Source organism: Vulpes vulpes, chromosome X (assembly GCF_048418805.1).
Source record: "Vulpes vulpes isolate BD-2025 chromosome X, VulVul3, whole genome shotgun sequence".
Classification (NCBI taxonomy): domain Eukaryota; kingdom Metazoa; phylum Chordata; class Mammalia; order Carnivora; family Canidae; genus Vulpes; species Vulpes vulpes.
In genome coordinates, this window is record NC_132796.1 from 84,762,124 (window position 1) to 84,778,866 (window position 16,743).

At 37.7% G+C, this 16,743-nt stretch overlaps 1 protein-coding gene across 6 annotated transcripts in view; it reads right to left on the reverse strand.

The window, feature by feature from the left end:
* LRCH2 (leucine rich repeats and calponin homology domain containing 2) overlaps nucleotides 1-16,743 on the reverse strand; it is a 102,953-nt gene that overhangs the window by 62,801 nt on the left and 23,409 nt on the right. For all 6 annotated transcript variants that reach the window (XR_011998280.1, XR_011998281.1, XM_025983885.2 and 3 more), the window contains exons 2-3: nucleotides 9,385-9,529; nucleotides 4,838-4,964 (exon numbers count right to left, since the gene is read on the reverse strand). Coding sequence is in view for 4 of the 6 variants with exons in the window: in XM_025983885.2 (XP_025839670.1) it covers nucleotides 4,838-4,964; nucleotides 9,385-9,529 (272 nt within the window). In the remaining 2 variants the exon portion in view is untranslated. The remainder of the gene's footprint in view (nucleotides 1-4,837; nucleotides 4,965-9,384; nucleotides 9,530-16,743) is intronic.

Consider the following 16,743-nt stretch of genomic DNA (forward strand, 5'->3'; position numbering starts at 1 on the left):
AGAGATAAAATAAAAAACAACTATCAATCACTATGATAATCTGTCAATTACAGTAGTTTTGAGTTACTCTGTTGGGCAGAAACTGAGAGCCAAGGATTTACAGACTTGAGCTAGAGAATCAAAGACTATGTATGGACCTCTTTCTCAAAGGGATACAAAATATGAGGAGTTACAATCTCAAAATTCTGTGGTTCACATCATAACCCAATGACTTTCTAGCACCGAATCTGAAATATCTCAAGGTTAAATGAAAATCCACGTCCTGATTCAAAGGTAAATGACACCAGTTTTCCGTAATAAGAAACAGCTTAATTGTGCTCTCCTCTTCCTTCCCTTGAAGAATAATCTGCAACAAGATCTCATAGGGCAGTCATTCCAGACACATTGCAAATGAAATTCACATTCGACTGCAACTGCCCTTAATTTCCAACTTTCACTGGAAATGATATTAGTTAGCGTGGAGGGAGAAGAGTGGCACATACATTCAGTTTTACCAAAAATAAAAAAAGCAGGAGGGTAAATTCAAAAGAATATTAAAGCCGTGTAGGGAAAATCCAATACAACTAAGATGATAAGAAAATGTATCCTACATACTTCTTTCAAATTGTATCTAAGCATCTTCATTCAGTGACAAACACTTATCATCAAATACCAATTATTTGCTAGGCCCAGTTTTAGGTGCTGGGGACACACCAAGAAATAAAGCCAACCAAAATTCCTACCCTCACAGCTCTTTGTGGAGCTTATATTCTAGCAAAGAGAGTAGATTATATAATATGACAAGTGCTGCCATTATTATATATTACATAACATGATAAGTGCTGTGAATAAGAAAAACAGCAAGATAAAGGAAAATGGCAGTCTAATAGCAATGAGGAGGGATATTAGCAATTTAGATTGCCTCACAGAGGGGTGCCTCGGTGGCTTGGTAGGTTAAGCATCTGCTCTGATTGGCTAGGATCCTGATCTTGGGAGTCCTGGGATCAAGCCCTATGTTGGGCTCCCTGCCGGGTGACTGTTTCTCCCTCTCCCTCTGCCCCTTCCCTGCTTGTGCTTTTTTCCTCATTCTCTCTCTCTCAAATAAATAAAATCTTTTTTAAAAAAAATTTTTTTAAAGATTGCCTCATGGAGAAGCTGATGTTTGAGCAGTATTAACAGAGCCATGCCAATATTTAAGAAAGGAACATAAGGAACAATAACTGTAAAAAGACTCTTAGGCAAAACATGCCTGACATGAACTAAAGAACAGCAAGAAATCCAGTGTAACTAGAAGGAAGTGGGAAAGGAAGGAGACTAAACTGGGGAGAGGGGTACAACTTAGGCTTTTACTCGGAGAGATCTGAACAGGAACCAGAAACTTTTTAAGACTTTAATTATTCATGAGAGACACGGAGAGAGAGGCAGAGACATAGGCAGAGGGAGAAGAAGGCTCCCTGCCAGGAGCCCAATGCAGGACTGGATGCTGGAACTCCAGGATCATGCCCTGAGCCGAAGGCAAACGCCCAACCGCTCAGCAACCCAGGTGTCCAGGAACCAAAAACTTTTAAACAGAGATATGACATGATCTGATTTATGTTTTGACAGGATCACCTTAACTTCCATGTTGAGAATAGACTATTATCCAAATGAAAGATAATAAAATTTGGGGAAAATGGCCTTTAAATTACTACTGCAAGGTACCTGGGTGACTTAGTCAGTTAAGCCTGCCTTAGGCTCAGGTCATGATCCTGGGGTCCTGGGATGGAGCCCCACATTAGGCTTCTCCTGCTCTCCCTCTCCTTCTGCCTGCTGCTACCCCCTGTTGCGCGCTCTCTCTCTCTCTCTGTCAAATGAATAAATAAAATCTTTTAAAAAATTAAAACGACCTCTTCCTATAAAAAAGTTTCTATGGGGGGATCCCTGGGTGGCGCAGCGATTTGGCGCCTGCCTTTGGCCCAGGGCGCAATCCTGGAGACCCGGGATTGAATCCCACGTCGGGCTCCCGGTGCATGGAGCCTGCTTCTCCCTCTGCCTGTGTCTCTGCCTCTGCCTGCCTCTCTCTCTCTCTCTCTCTCTCTCTCTCTCTCTCTGTGACTATCATAAATAAATAAAAATTAAAAAAAAAAAAAGTTTCTATGGGCAGCCTGGGTGGCTCAGCGGTTTAGCGCCGCCATCAGCCCAGGGTGTGATCCTGGAGACCTGGGATAGAGTCCCACGTGGGGCTCCCTGCATGGAGCCTGCTTCTCCCTCTGCCTGTTGTCTCTGCCTCTCTGTGTGTGTGTGTGTCTCTTGTGAATAAATAAATAAAATCTTTAAAAAAAAAGTTTCTAATACTGGGGATTTCCATACAAAAAATTCATAGAAATTTGATAGCTGCCCAGAAGAAATAAACCCAAGCACAAAAAAACTGACCTACTCACCAATGGATACTCTACAAAATACTCTACTGGATATTGGAACCTAAGTATATTTCCTAGGTTTCTAATGACAGAATTTCACTGTAGTTGGCTACCACATTCTTGTGGAAGACTGTCAACAGGTAATACCCATAAATTCCTTATGTGCTTTACAACGGTCAATTAGCCATCCTAATGCTATCTATCCACTGTTACTTATTTCAAAAATTTAAATAAAAGCACAATAATTTTATAGTGCCTAGTGAAATATGGTATTTAATAGTTTAAAAACATTCTATGTAGCTAAAAATACTAGAATAAATCTAAAAGTCCTAAATATTTTTAAAATTTTATTTAAAAACTATCTCTTGTAATGCAATTTAGAACACAGGGCCAAAAACTGAATGAAATAAAAGAAAAAGAACTTTTACAGCCATAGAATAAAGTGTAACAGTGTCCAAGTCAAAGAAGATATCGGTCCCCTTTTATTATGAATTTGTTAAATCACCTCCAGAATCTTCTGTTCATTTGTAAATATAATGTTAAAAAGGACTTTAATAAAAAGAAACATTTTCAGGATAGAAATAGCTAAAAATATGTGGAAAGGGAGGAGATTGGGGGATGGGGTGACTGGGTGATGGATACTAAGGAGGGCACAGTGATGGGATGAGCACTGGGTGTTATACTATATGTTGGCAAATTGAATTTAAATAAAATAAAAATAAATAAACAAAAAGCTAAAAATAAAAAGTAACAAAGAATAGAAATACAGAAAATATAGAAAGGAATAAAAGTAACAATTATGTTTAAGCTACAGAAAAACAGACCTTAGAGTTTGGTAAAATGGAGAGTAAATATATAACAGATTACAAATATCTGAAGGGAAGAAAAGTTGTCATTATCTATACTTTTTCACATGGCAGTCCCAGGACCAATAGATAAAAGTGATAGGGGCATGTATTTTTGTTCAAAATAATAAAGATAACAGAGCTTTGCAAAAGAGAATAAGGTATGCCTCAGTGACACACACAGATTTATCCACCACTGAAGCTATATAACTAGATGTGTCAGGGATCCTGTATTAGCAAGTGGCTAAAATCCTATGATTCTAAAACAGTGTAAGACTAAGTTCAAGGTAGTCTCCTTGTATTGTAATTGCACATGCATTAATGAATAAAAGAAATAAAAATATGACATTCCTGAAATTTCTGTTCATTACATCCTATTTGCACATTAATTTGCCACTATAAATAATCATGGATAAATTCCCAAGAAAACTTTTGGCCTTCCACACATAATAAAGTCATACTTAAGAATACATTACTCAAAATAAAACAAAAAATAAAGAGCAAGGCACATTGTAGGACATGGAAGTGCTGGGAAGAAAGAAATGTCTTCTGCGTTCCAAGTCCTTCAAGCTGGACTAAGAATCAAATTAACATGAAACAAATTAACAAGAGAAAATCACATTTAGATTCATAAATATGGAGAATCCATACAAACATGAAATTCCAAAGACAGGCAGCAAGAGGCCTATGTGACATCCAGAGCTAAGCAAAGAGGTAGGAGTCTGGAGACACAAAGGGGAGGAAGACCATCATTAGCAGGACAGTGAGAGATGTTTGGAAAACAAAGTGCTCCTTGATTCAAGTAAGTGCCTTAGGTGAAGATGAATCTCTTTTAATAGGCTCTTCTTTCCAATGTAAATTTAGGATGTTGAGGGGGAGGTAAAGAGATTTTCTTAAACCAATTTTTTTATTACTTTCAACTCAAAATAATCATGCCAAAGTAACCCATCTTGAGACCACCTGCCCTTAGCCCCCTACAGAAGTAACAGAAAAATGAGAAAATAGGTCAATACTTTAAGGATATACCTATGTTCCCCTCAAAGTTCAATGTCCTTTAATACCTAAAATGTTCTGTTCAAGGTAATTAAATTATTCCTATATTTCCACAGCCAATTGTATATAATGGCCTCTCCATCTCGGTCCCAAAAGTATTATAAAATCACATGGGAATATAGGATAAGCAGAGTTATTTTGTTCATTCTATTGTTTGCAGGCATTGTACTCTCTTCCTCTTATCCCCTTTCTCCAAGGCTTTCGTAGTAGCCATGTAAAACCTTTTAAAAAAAGGTATCTTTTCCTAGTCTACGAACTTTACTGTCCCCAAAATGAACATACAAATGCTTATTGGTTTGAAAAGCATTTCTTAAGACATATAAACAAACCTTCTGACTTCACTAGGACTAAGGACCAACCAGGTTTTTATTGTGGCTGTGAGCTAAAATTAGACATAAGCAACAGTATCTGAAATTTTACTAAGGTGAACATAAGCATATACCAAATTATTCTTTTAAAAAAATTATACTGAAATTTCATAAAGAACAATCGTCCAAAATATAAAGGTATGTGTTATGTACATTATATATCATACACGGTCAATGCAACTATTTTACTCACCAATTCCATTAAATCTTTTAACTTCCCAATTTCTTCTGGGATGGACACTAGTTTATTATTACTGACGACCAAAACTTTAAGGGGAAGATCAAATAGGTATTTTGGCAATGTTGATAAAAGATTTCGACTGAAAAGAATAAGAAAGTCTCATTACGGGATAAGTCTGAAATCTCTCATGTTATGTTGAAAAAGAACAAATCACCTCAAAAGTAAATAAAAAGCTTTCATCAAATTATGATTATCATTTAATGAGTGCTTACTTTGTATCACACTAAAATCCTTAAATGCACTATGTCATTTAATACTCACATTAACCCATGAGACAGGTAGTACTATTTATCTCCATTACATGAATTAGAAAACAAAGGTTAAAACTGGCTAAGTGACTTGCCCAGTCACAAAAGATCGTAAAGCCTGTGTTGTTACCTATGATATTGTCTTACATATCATCAGTTTTCAAAACCCAGAATCATTCTTCTCAACTAGAAAATGCCAGAACCTTGTTCTCTAGTATTATTTCACTGCACTCAATACTTCCATGCCTCTAACAAAGGACAGGTTCCATGGATAAGTTTGCATGCACTAAATTCAAATTTATGAAGAATTAATAGAATTACATCTTTAAAAACATGTAGTAACCCTAACCCATTCCCTTTTCTTATCGGTTTACAGCAGAACAGCCCACTAACACCTTCATCTCAGTTCAAAGTTGATAAAACATTCCTATCTCTGTGGATAAACTTAAATATAACAACAATTAACATTTATTGAGTGCTTACTGTGTGTCAGGCCATGTTCAGAGTACCTCACATGAATTAACTTCACTAACGTCATAACAACTGACTTTGGGAAAATAGAGCATCTCATGCTGCCCATTTTACAGAGAAAGAATCAGTCAAAAAGATATTAAGCAAACTGCTCAAAGTCACATAGCTGGTAAGAGACACAGGATTCAGGGACGCCTGGTGGCTCAGAAGTTGATGGTCTATCTTCAGCTCAGGGCATGATCCCAGGGTCCCAGGAACGAGACTCACATCAGGCTCCCCACAGGAAGCCTGCTTCTCCCTCTGCCTATGTCTCTGCCTCTCTATCTGTGTGTCTCTCATGAAGAGAGAGAGAGAGAGAGAGAGAGAGAGAGAGAGAATGCCAAGATTCAAATCTGGGCAATATGGCTCTGGGGTAACCTCAACCTACTGAGGATCAAATTTATATACCAATTTAGACTGATCCAAATGATCCCCGCTGTAGACACAATGTTTGTGTCCCCCACAAAATTATAATGCTGGAACCTAATCCCCAATGTGATGATATTTGGAAGTGGGGCCTTTGAGAGATGATTAGGTCATAAGAGAGAAGCCCTCATGAACGGGTTTAGACCCCTTATTTAAAAAAAAAAAAAAACCACCTTAGAGACCTGCCTTGCTCCCTCTACCAAGTGAGGACAGCTAGAAGATGGCTGCCTACAAACCACCAAATCTTCCAGTGACTTGATCTCGGATTTCTCAGCCGCCAGAAATGTGAAAAATAAGTTTCTGTTATTTATAAGGCACCCAATACATGGTATTCTATCATAGTAGCCCAAACAGACTAAGGCAACCCCTCTACCAAAAAATATAAAGTATACCATTACATTTTACATACTGCCAAGTATTCATAAAAATAAGTTTATTATTTTTCCTATTTTTCAAAGAGGCATTTATAGACCTGTATCTAGCTAGCATTTTGAGTAACATGCACAGCCACAAAAACCTAGTGTTGCCCCAAGGAAGAACATGAAGACCTTTCAACTCCCCATGTTATGCCTGCAGAGGACATCCAGAAACACTAGATGGGCTTTATTCATAAGGCACACACTTAAAAAAAAAAATGCCCCTAGACCAGCAATCATGGCCAGGCTGCTGGAATGTCAAATATGCCAGGGCCTTGTTATAACTCTTGACACTTTTAGGATCAAACAGATTCCTTGGAAAAGGGGCCAGTATGGAGCACACAAGGATCTTCCTGCAGAATTCTACTGAAAAAAGGAGTGTTATATAGGAAAAGAGAACTGAAAAACCATCTTACAAGTTTCTCAAAATTTTTTCACCAAAATAAAAAATAACGTAAGTGGGAAACATATGGCACATACAAACTCTTTCTAATCTCTCTCAGACAAATAAACGTATAAAAATTGGCCTATTTTGAGGGGCACATAGCTAGCTCAGTTGGTAGAGCATGTGACTTTTGATCTGGGGGTTGTGAGTTCAAGTCCACGTTGAGCCTAGAGTTTACTTTAAAAAAAAAGCTGGTGGGATCCCTGGGTGGCGCAGCAGTTTAGCGCCTGCTTTTGGCCCAGGACGCGATCCTGGAGACCCAGGATCGAATCCCACGTCGGGCTCCCGGTGCATGGAGCCTGCTTCTCCCTCTGCCTGTGTCTCTGCCTCTCTCTCTCTCTCTCTCTCTCTCTGTGTGACTATCATAAATAAATTTAAAAAAAAATTTTTTTAAATTAAAAAATTAAAAAAAAATTTAAAAAGCTGGGGTAGGGGGGACGCCTGGGTGACTCAGCGGTTTAGAGCCTGCTTTCAGCCCAGGGTGTGATCCTAGAGTCCTGGAGTCCTGGAATCCAGTTCCGCATCAGGCTCCCTGCAAGGAGTCTGCTTCCCGCTCTGCCTATGTCTCTGCCTCTCACTCTGTGTCTCTCATGAATAAATAAATAAAATATTTTAAAAACAAAATAAAACAAACTGGGACGCCTGGGTGGCTCAGCATTTGGGTGTCTACCTTCGGCTCAGGGCATGATCCTGGAGTCCTGGGATTGGGTCCCACATCGGGCTCCCTGCATGGAGCCTACTTCTCCCTCTGCCTGTGTCTCTGCCTCTCTCTCTGTCTCTGTCTCTCATGAATAAATAAATAAAATCTTTTTAAAAAATGATTCTTTTTTTTAACATTTTTTAAGGACTCTACACCCAATGTGGGGCTCAAACCCACAACCCGGAGATCAAGAATCACACATTCCACCAACTGAGTCAACCAGATGCCCCGAAAATTATTCTAAGTAAGTCACAATTTACCAATTTCCATTCAATGTCAGTCATCTGACAGAACCATCTTTCTCTTATACTTATCAAATGTTGACTCTATTATAAATAGAGAGTAATAGCTAAGAATGAGAGTTCTAATACTGCTTTGATCTGAATCTTGGCTCTACCACTTGATGTGTGTGTGTGTGTGTGTGTGTGTGTACACACATGCATATGACTTTGGCCATATATTTATTTATGCTTCACTGTTTCCTCATTTGTAATTCAAGGTTAATAACAGTACCTCTCTCAGGGCACCTAGGTGGCTCAGTCACCTAAACATCTGCCTTTAGCTCAGGTCCTGATCCCAGGGTCCTGGGATCTGAGCCATGTATCAAGATGCCTGCTCAGTGGGGAATCTGCTTCTCCTCTCCCTCTGCCCCTCCCCTTGCTCATGCTCACAGGCACGCGCTCTCTCTCTCTCTCAAATAAATAAAATCTTTAAAACAAAACAACAGTGCCTCTCTCAAAATGCTGTTGTGAAGAGGAGATGAAGTAATATGGATTACTTCATATTTGTAACATTGTCTGGCACATAGTAAGTAGGCATCTATTTTTTTTAAGATTTTATTTATTCATGAGAGACACACAGAGAGAGAGAGAGAGAGGCAGAGACACAGGCAGAGGGAGAAGCAGGCTCCATGCAGGGAGCCTGATGTGGAACTCGATCCTGGGTCTCCAGGATCATGCCCTGGGCTGAAGGCGGCGCTAAACCACTGAGCCACCCGGGCTTCCCAGTAAGCATCTATTAAGTATTGACCTCAACTGTCACATCTACTTCTTAACACACCAACACTCCCATCCCAATCTATCCATCCTTAGAGTAGCAAGGAGAACTCACAAGAGTGAACAATATAGCTCAAGTGTTTCTTCATAAAGTTTCACTTTAACTAAGAATGCCTATAAATAAATTGGCATTGGGCAGCCCCGGTGGCTTAGTGGTTTAGCGCTGCCTTCAGCCAAGGGTGTGATCCTGAAGACACGATATCAAGTCCCATGTCAGGCTCCCAGCACGGAGCCTGCTTCTCCCTCTGCCTCTCTCTCTCTCTCTCTCTCTTTCTGTGTGTGTGTGTCTCTAATAAAATTAAAAATCTTTAAAATAAATAAATTGGCATTGTGGTGCTATGATTTCAGGAAAATATTTCTATTCTAAATAAAGCCTTGCTACTTAAAGTGATAAGGACAAATAAGTACTGGCATTACCAGGGGGCTTCTAGGAAATGCAGACCCCACTGCAGACCTATGTAATCAGATGTTTTAATCCCCATGTGAATCTTCTGCAGATTAAAGGCTGAGATGAGAAGCACTGCTGTCAAGAAAAAGACCAAACACCTATAAAGTAATGTGAACATATAACAAATACCCAAATAAGATACTTTTGAGATAAATATAGGTTACATAGCCAAACCAAACACATTCCTTTGTTACTAAAAAGGATTAGAACTATAATAAAAAACAAAATCTACCAAAAAAATTTTTCCTTACCTAATGTTAAGATATGTTAACATCTGCAGGTTTTTAATGGCTTCAGGAATGGTTTTGATGCAATTATGATATAAATTTAATGTCTCAAGAGGTGCAAATAACCAGACATCAGAAGGAATTTCTGTAAAACGATTTCTTGAAAGATCTGAAAAAGAAAAGTAATATTTGAGTGCCAAACATACACCTGCATCTATTATAATCAACAGAACTATTTTCATGTTTGTTGAATCACTTAGAATCTAAGCAACTACTTAAAATATTATAAAATATGGGGCACCTGGCAGGCTTAGTTGGTAGAGCACAGGACTCTTCATCTCAGGATTGTGAGTTCAAGCCCCACATTGGGCACAAAGCTTACATACAAATATACATAAAATATTATAAAACATGGGGGCACCTGGGTGGCTCAGCCGGTTAAGCATCTGACTCTTAACTTTGCCTCATGTCATATTCTCAGGGTCCTGAGATATGACCAGAATCTGCTTATCCTCCCTCTGCTCCTTCTCCTGCTATTTCTCTCTCTCTCTCTCTAACAAATAAAATCTTTTATTTTTTTTAAAGATTTTATTTATTTATTCATGAGAGACACAGAGAGGGCAGAGACATAGGCAGAGGGAAAAGCAGGCTTCCTGTGGAGAGACTTAATCCCAAGACCCCAGGATCACAACCTGAGCCAAAAGCAGACACTCAACCACTGCGCCACCCAGGTGCCCCCAAATAAAATCTTTTAAAAAATATATATTATAAAATATTATCCACCACGAAGGCAAAATTAATCATATTGAAATATATTCATTTAAAGCCTGTTTATTAAATTGTACTTGATATCTTTAAAATTTATCTTTTAAAACATCAATGAGGAATTCTCTCTAATCTTTTCTAATCTAATCTTTTTTTTCAAAAAATCCTCCCCAGATCCCACATCCCCCACTACCTCTTCCTCCTTCACAGCCAAACTTACATAAATCTACAACACAACTAAATCTCTTACCATGGACTTCTCAACCCACCCTTGGTTTCTATTCACTTTCAAGCCCACCAAAGTCACTAACAGCCTCCATGTCAATAACAACTCAGCTACATTGAAACATTTCCCTTCTCTTGGTTTGAAAGACTACACTTATGCATCACTTCTTATCATCTCTCTTGCTACTTCTTAGTCTCTTGCTAGATTTTCCCCTACCTGTATTGTGACTGTCGATGTTCCAAAAAGCTGTGACCGAGTACTCTTTCCTTCTTAAGATATACACTTTAGTGGGTGATTTCATCCAATCCCAGGGCTAAATTATATTTATATACTGACAGATTTCAAACTAAAGCTATGTCTGAACACCTACATTCTGATCTTCAGAACTTCTCTTGATACTTCTCAGGCATGTCAAATTCTACAAAATCTATACAAATTCTGTAAAATCTGAACTGAAGATCATCTCACACACATCTGTTTCTTGTATTTCAAATAATGTCACCAACATCCTCCTGTTGAGTTGTGCAAGCCAGAAACCTGGCATTTATTCTTTATTCCTTCCTCTCCTAAATTATTCCAAACACACACAAATATACTCCCATTTATTTCAGTTCTCACAAAAAAATCATGAAATTATTATAACCATTTTGCCTCTTTTAAGAGTTTGTTAAATGAAATTTGGAAACATACTTAGGACAACATGTAACAGGTTGAAAAAAATACCCTGAAAGACTTTCTTAACTGACCCACTATTGACTTTTTGGGCCCTATGATAACTTGCTGTGGGGGGCTATCCTGGGCACTGTAGGATATTTAGAAGCATCCCTGGCATTTACCCACCAAATGCCATTAAAACCCTCTAATAATGGCAGCCAAAAAATGTCCCCTGGGGCTCAAACCCCCCTACACCTGTTGAGAACCACTGCTACCTCATCATAGAAATATAACTTTGCTTACATTAATTCATTATACTTATTTGGTTAAAAAAATAAGAATATTATTTATCTCTGTCAGGCAGAACATCTATGGTGTACTTTAACTCACCATACATCATTCAGCATGTGATCTTCCCTCATAAGAACAGTCTCCTACCAATGCTTAACTTTCTCACCCTGAGGAATGAGACCTATGTACTTAGCAATATAGTAAATTCCCTTTTCAGAATATTAATATACATATTAATATGTTTTTGTGTCTGTAAACACACACTAACCTAATGTAAAATTGCATGATAGGCAAAAGAAATCATTAGTTATAATTATTTGGGAATTAATTTGGATTCTTCTTCCTACCACCATAAGATTCTGAATGACTAAATAAAAGGATAGACAGAGTTACTAGAAATCAAAATCTGAGCTTGAAACAGAAGTTTCTCTATATCTTGGCTTGCTTCCTCTGACACCCAAGCATCATTCAGTTCTATTGAGGAGGAAAATTTAAATCATTATTTTTTTAAGTTTAGGATGTTTCTTTTACATTATCTTACTCTTGTAATTTCAGAATCCTAGAAGTTGAAAATTACTGTTTACAATTAATCTGAAATTCTAAAATCAAAATTATGCCCAGTTCATTATTCTGTATAATACCTAGCATTATACACCCATAAATAATATAGTGGTCCTAGAGATAAATGATGGTAGCTTAAATTAAGATTGCAAGAATAAGGATAAGAAATTTAGATAGAGTTTGAAATATATTTTGGTATTAATACTTAGGGATTGGGCAAGTGACTGTGGGATAAGTAAAAGGCTATTTAATTAAAAAGATGTGAGGGTATTGGGATGCCTGAGTGGCTCAGCAGTTGAGCATCTGCCTTTGGCTCTGGGCGGGATCCCAGAGGTCCGGGATGGAGTCCCACATCGGGTTTCCTGCATGGAGCCTGCTTCTTTCTCCCTTTGTCTGTATCTCTGCCTCTCTCTCTCTCTCTCTCTCTGTCTCTCATGAATAAATAAATAAAATCTTAAAAAAAAGATTGAGGGTATAACGGGATTTTTGTTGCTGTTGCTCGTGGGGGTTTTGTTTTTTGAAGCAGAGGTTAGAATCAAAGATTCAATTTTATATTTGTATAATGTGAGATATCTGAAAGAGATCCAATGGAGGGGGTTTAGTCAGATGATTATAGACCTCAAAATGAGATCTGGGATAGATATATAAAACTGAAAGTTGTGGGAATATGGTTAGTAATATAAAATCATAGAAATGGAAGACATCACCTAACATCAGAGTACGGAGTTGGAAAGAGTTCGAGAATGGGCCATCAGGACAGCCAATTTTTACAAGCTGAATAGAGGGGAAAAAAAGCAAGCAGAGAAGACTGAAAATAATGGTCAAGAGAAAGCACAATAACCATATAAAGAATGTTTAAAATAGTGACAGGAAAAAAAATCAATATTACTTCAGCTACGAGGTAAAAGCAATCATAATCCTATTCCTGATTTGTTGTATCAGCAGACAAGCTCATTGTTGGTCTGATGCATAACCACAGCCCCAAACAAAAATAAAATGAGTGTACAATTTATTTCTGGACAATCCAGAAAAAGCCAAAATATCAGTATTAATAACAGTGATTTTAGTAAAATAACTTAAATACTATGACACATTATATTAATGACTTACATGTTATTGTGTGAGGCTTTATGTTCTTTCCCCTCTAAATAAAAGATTATTTAGTAAATTACCAAGTAATATTATAAGTTCCCTTAAGGAATTTAATTAAATTTGCAATAATAAACTGTTTTCTGGATCATCTAATATATTTACTTAGTAAACATCACTTAAAATTACAATTAATTGGGCAGCCCGGGTGGCTCAGCGGTTTAGTGCTGCTTTCAGCCCAGGGCTTGATCCTGGAGACCTGGGATCGAGGCCCACATCAGGCTCCCTGCATGGAACCTGCTTCTCCCTCTGCCTGTGTTTCTGCCTCTCTCTCTCTGTGTCTCTCATGAATAAATAAATAAAATATTTTTTAAAGTACAATTATTATTCTAATTTAATTGAGTAAAATCAAATAAAGCATAATAAACTCAAAATTAAAACTCAAGCTATTTATAAAGCCCTTGATTAAGGAAAGTTTGTTCTAGGGTTTTTCAGATTTTAAATCTGTATAAATATCCTTTCTAAGAATTGGGTAAACAGAATAACAATGCCAAAAGAAAAATACAACCATGAAAAGAAAAATACAACCATGGAAAGAAAGAAAGGGAATAACACAGAACAACATGTATCTTAATTTCTTGAAGTATCTCACATTAACAACATCTAATATTTTCCTTCAAAAAAAGTGAAAATTAACTTCTATATAGATATAATGGATACAAATTAAACTTTTAAATTTTTATCTTGTGATGTACAATTAAACCATAAAGGAATTTTTATAATATTAAAAATCATGTAACTAATATGTTCACTAGGGTAACTAGAATAATTTGGTAACAAACATTCTCAAGAAAAACATGCAAAATTGGTACTGTATTTAATACAGTTCCATCTAAAGATGAGAAAACAAACTGTTAATTTATTCCTTATTGGAGCATTCATTTCACAACAGTCTTAAAGCCTGTCTTCTCTGGGGACAAGTAGGACTTGGGAAAAGACAATTATAAAGATGTTTCTTCACCTTTCCCACACAGACACACCCACAAAAAAAGAAAACTAAAATTTGTTGCTTATCTTTTTGAAGTGAGTTGAATGGTGGCCCTCAAAGATATCAGGTCCTAATTACATGAATGTTGGTTTATACTGTAAAACTGTACAAATATAACTAAAAATGTTGCACTGAGGAGATTATCCTGGATGACCCAGGTGGGCCCTAACTGCTATCACATGTATCCTTACAAGAGGAAGTCAGGGGGAGATTAGACAGATGCCCTGAGAAAGCCATGGTGAAGAGGAAGGAGACACTGGAGTGTGATGTAGCCAAGAATGCCAGTAGTCACAAGAGGCAAGGAAAGAATTCTCCTGTAGAGACTCTGTAGGGCAAACAGCACTGCTGAAACTGGATTTTAGCTCCATAAGACTCCTTTCATATTCTGTCTCCAGAACTATAAAAAAAATGAACTGTTGTTTTAAACCACCAAGTTTGTGGTAATTTGTTACAGCAGACACAGGAAACTAACACACTTCTCATAAAAATAGTTTATCAGAATTAACGAGAGAATGCCTGCAAATTTTTTAAAATTGTATTGCTATCTATTTTTTCTCTTAAGCAGTAAGGTTATATCTCAGTTAATTAGCATCCTTGATGATAAGCACCTTTATACCACTGAATTATCCTTCTTTTGTCTTGGTTTTTTGTTTTTTAGATTTATTTATTTATTCATGAGAGACACAGAGACAGAGAGAGACAGAGACACAGGCAGAGGGAGAAGCAGGCTGCATGCAGGGAACCCGTGGGACTCGACCCCAGGTCTCCAGGATCAGGCCCTGGACTGAAGATGGCGCTAAACTGCTGAGCCATCCGGGCTGTCCTCTCTTGTCTTGGTTTTAATCAAAAATCATATCAAGCAGTATTGACAACAACTCAACAGCAGACAGATTGCTGTATGCTGTTTCCTGCCTTCCTTCAAAACTCTCCTTGTGAAACTGCTAGAAGCCTTTTAAAGATGTTAATAGATCACTTTAAATAATCTGCTCTAAATTACGTTCGTGAGCTTCAGAGGTCAAGGAAAGCCAGGGGAAGGAAAGAGAGGAGTCAGATGGAATGGAAATGTTGCTGCCTCCCAAGCTGCAGCCACAAGAGCCACAAACGGGTCCATATGCCACCCAGTGCAATTCCTGGCCCACTGGCTAGCATTTCTGCCAAGGTAGATATAGAAAATGACTTTCAGAAATTACACTATTACATTATATTAATTATACTAATTACTGGGGATCCCTGGATGGCTCAGCAGTTTAGCACCTGCCTTTGGCCCAGGGCATGATCCTGGAGTCCCGGGATCGAGTCCCGTGTCAGGCTCCCTGCATGGAGCCTGCTTCTCCCACTGCGCCCCCCCCCCCATCTCTCTGTGTGTCTATCATGAATAAATAAATAAAATCTTTTTTAAAAATTATACTAATTATGGTTTTATCTTATTCCACATACAAAACAGCATTCAGTTTTTGTTACAAATTGTTGAAACTTAAACTAAGATGCATGGGTCTTCTTTTTTTTTTTTTTTTTTTTTTTTTGCATGGGTCTTCTTTAGGTGATATTTAATGATGTAGGTTGCTATAGTCCCTCTTACTAAAGAAAATCCTAGCTAATGTTTGAAATTCTGACACATTTCTACTACCTCTGGAAAAATTTCTAATAATGAAGTGTGTTACTGGAACACATCCTCATCAGTAACAGATATCGTCATAGAATTTCTGCTTAAGGAAACATGAGGGAGGGTGGCAGATGGAAGGTTCAGTCTGTAGAGCATAGGGCTCTTCATCTCAGAGTCATGAGTTCGAGCTCCACGTTGGGGGCAGAGTTTACTTAATAAAAAAATTTTTTTTTAAGAAACATGAGGGTTAAGTGCATAATCTGAAATGAGAACTCTAAATTCACACCAACAATAACCTAAGTTGAACTGGGATGACTATTTATATTTCTCTCTGTCTCTCTCTGCCTCTCTCTCTCTCTCTCTCTCTCTCTCTCTCTCTCTCACACACACACCCCACATATGTTAGATCACAATGCTATAGACTTTGCATAATTATATCTAATCCTCATAACAGCCTTATAAAGTAGCTATTATTCCACATTATATACATGAATCAAAGACAGATTGAAGAGCATGCCCAATGTTTAAAAACTAGTAATAACTGACAGCACAAGGGTTCCAAACTGAGATGTTATTTCAAAGCCCATGTTCTATGTGTGCTTTTCCACTCCCACAACATGCTACTGTGACCTCTGTCCCAGATTTCAAATATTCTGTTCCACTGGAATCACAAATCAGGGTCAGAGAGATTCTTAATCTCCTAGCCACATTCATAACTTAAGTTGCTAAAAAAATAATAATAATAATAACTCAAGTTGCTTCTTGCAATAAGAAACAACATAAATTTCACTCCAAGTCCAATTTTTAATTAAGAAAATAATGAACACCATTATAAAGCTCTCAGCTGTTCCTAATTTACTAATTCAGAACTGGTCTGGGCCAACACATAGCTTTCTTGGCTCCCTAGAGAGTGGACCATTGGGATGTCTGGGTGGCTCAGCAGCTGAGCATCTGCCTTTGGCTCAGGTTCTGATCCCAAGGTCCAAGACAGAGTCCAACATCGGATTCCCTGGGAGGAGCCTGCTTCTACCTCTGTCTCTGTCTCTGTGTGTCTCTCATGAATAAATAAATAAGTAAAAAATCTTTAAAAGAGTGGACCATTATTAATTTTTCAGTATTTTTAATCAATTCAATAAATAAGGATTA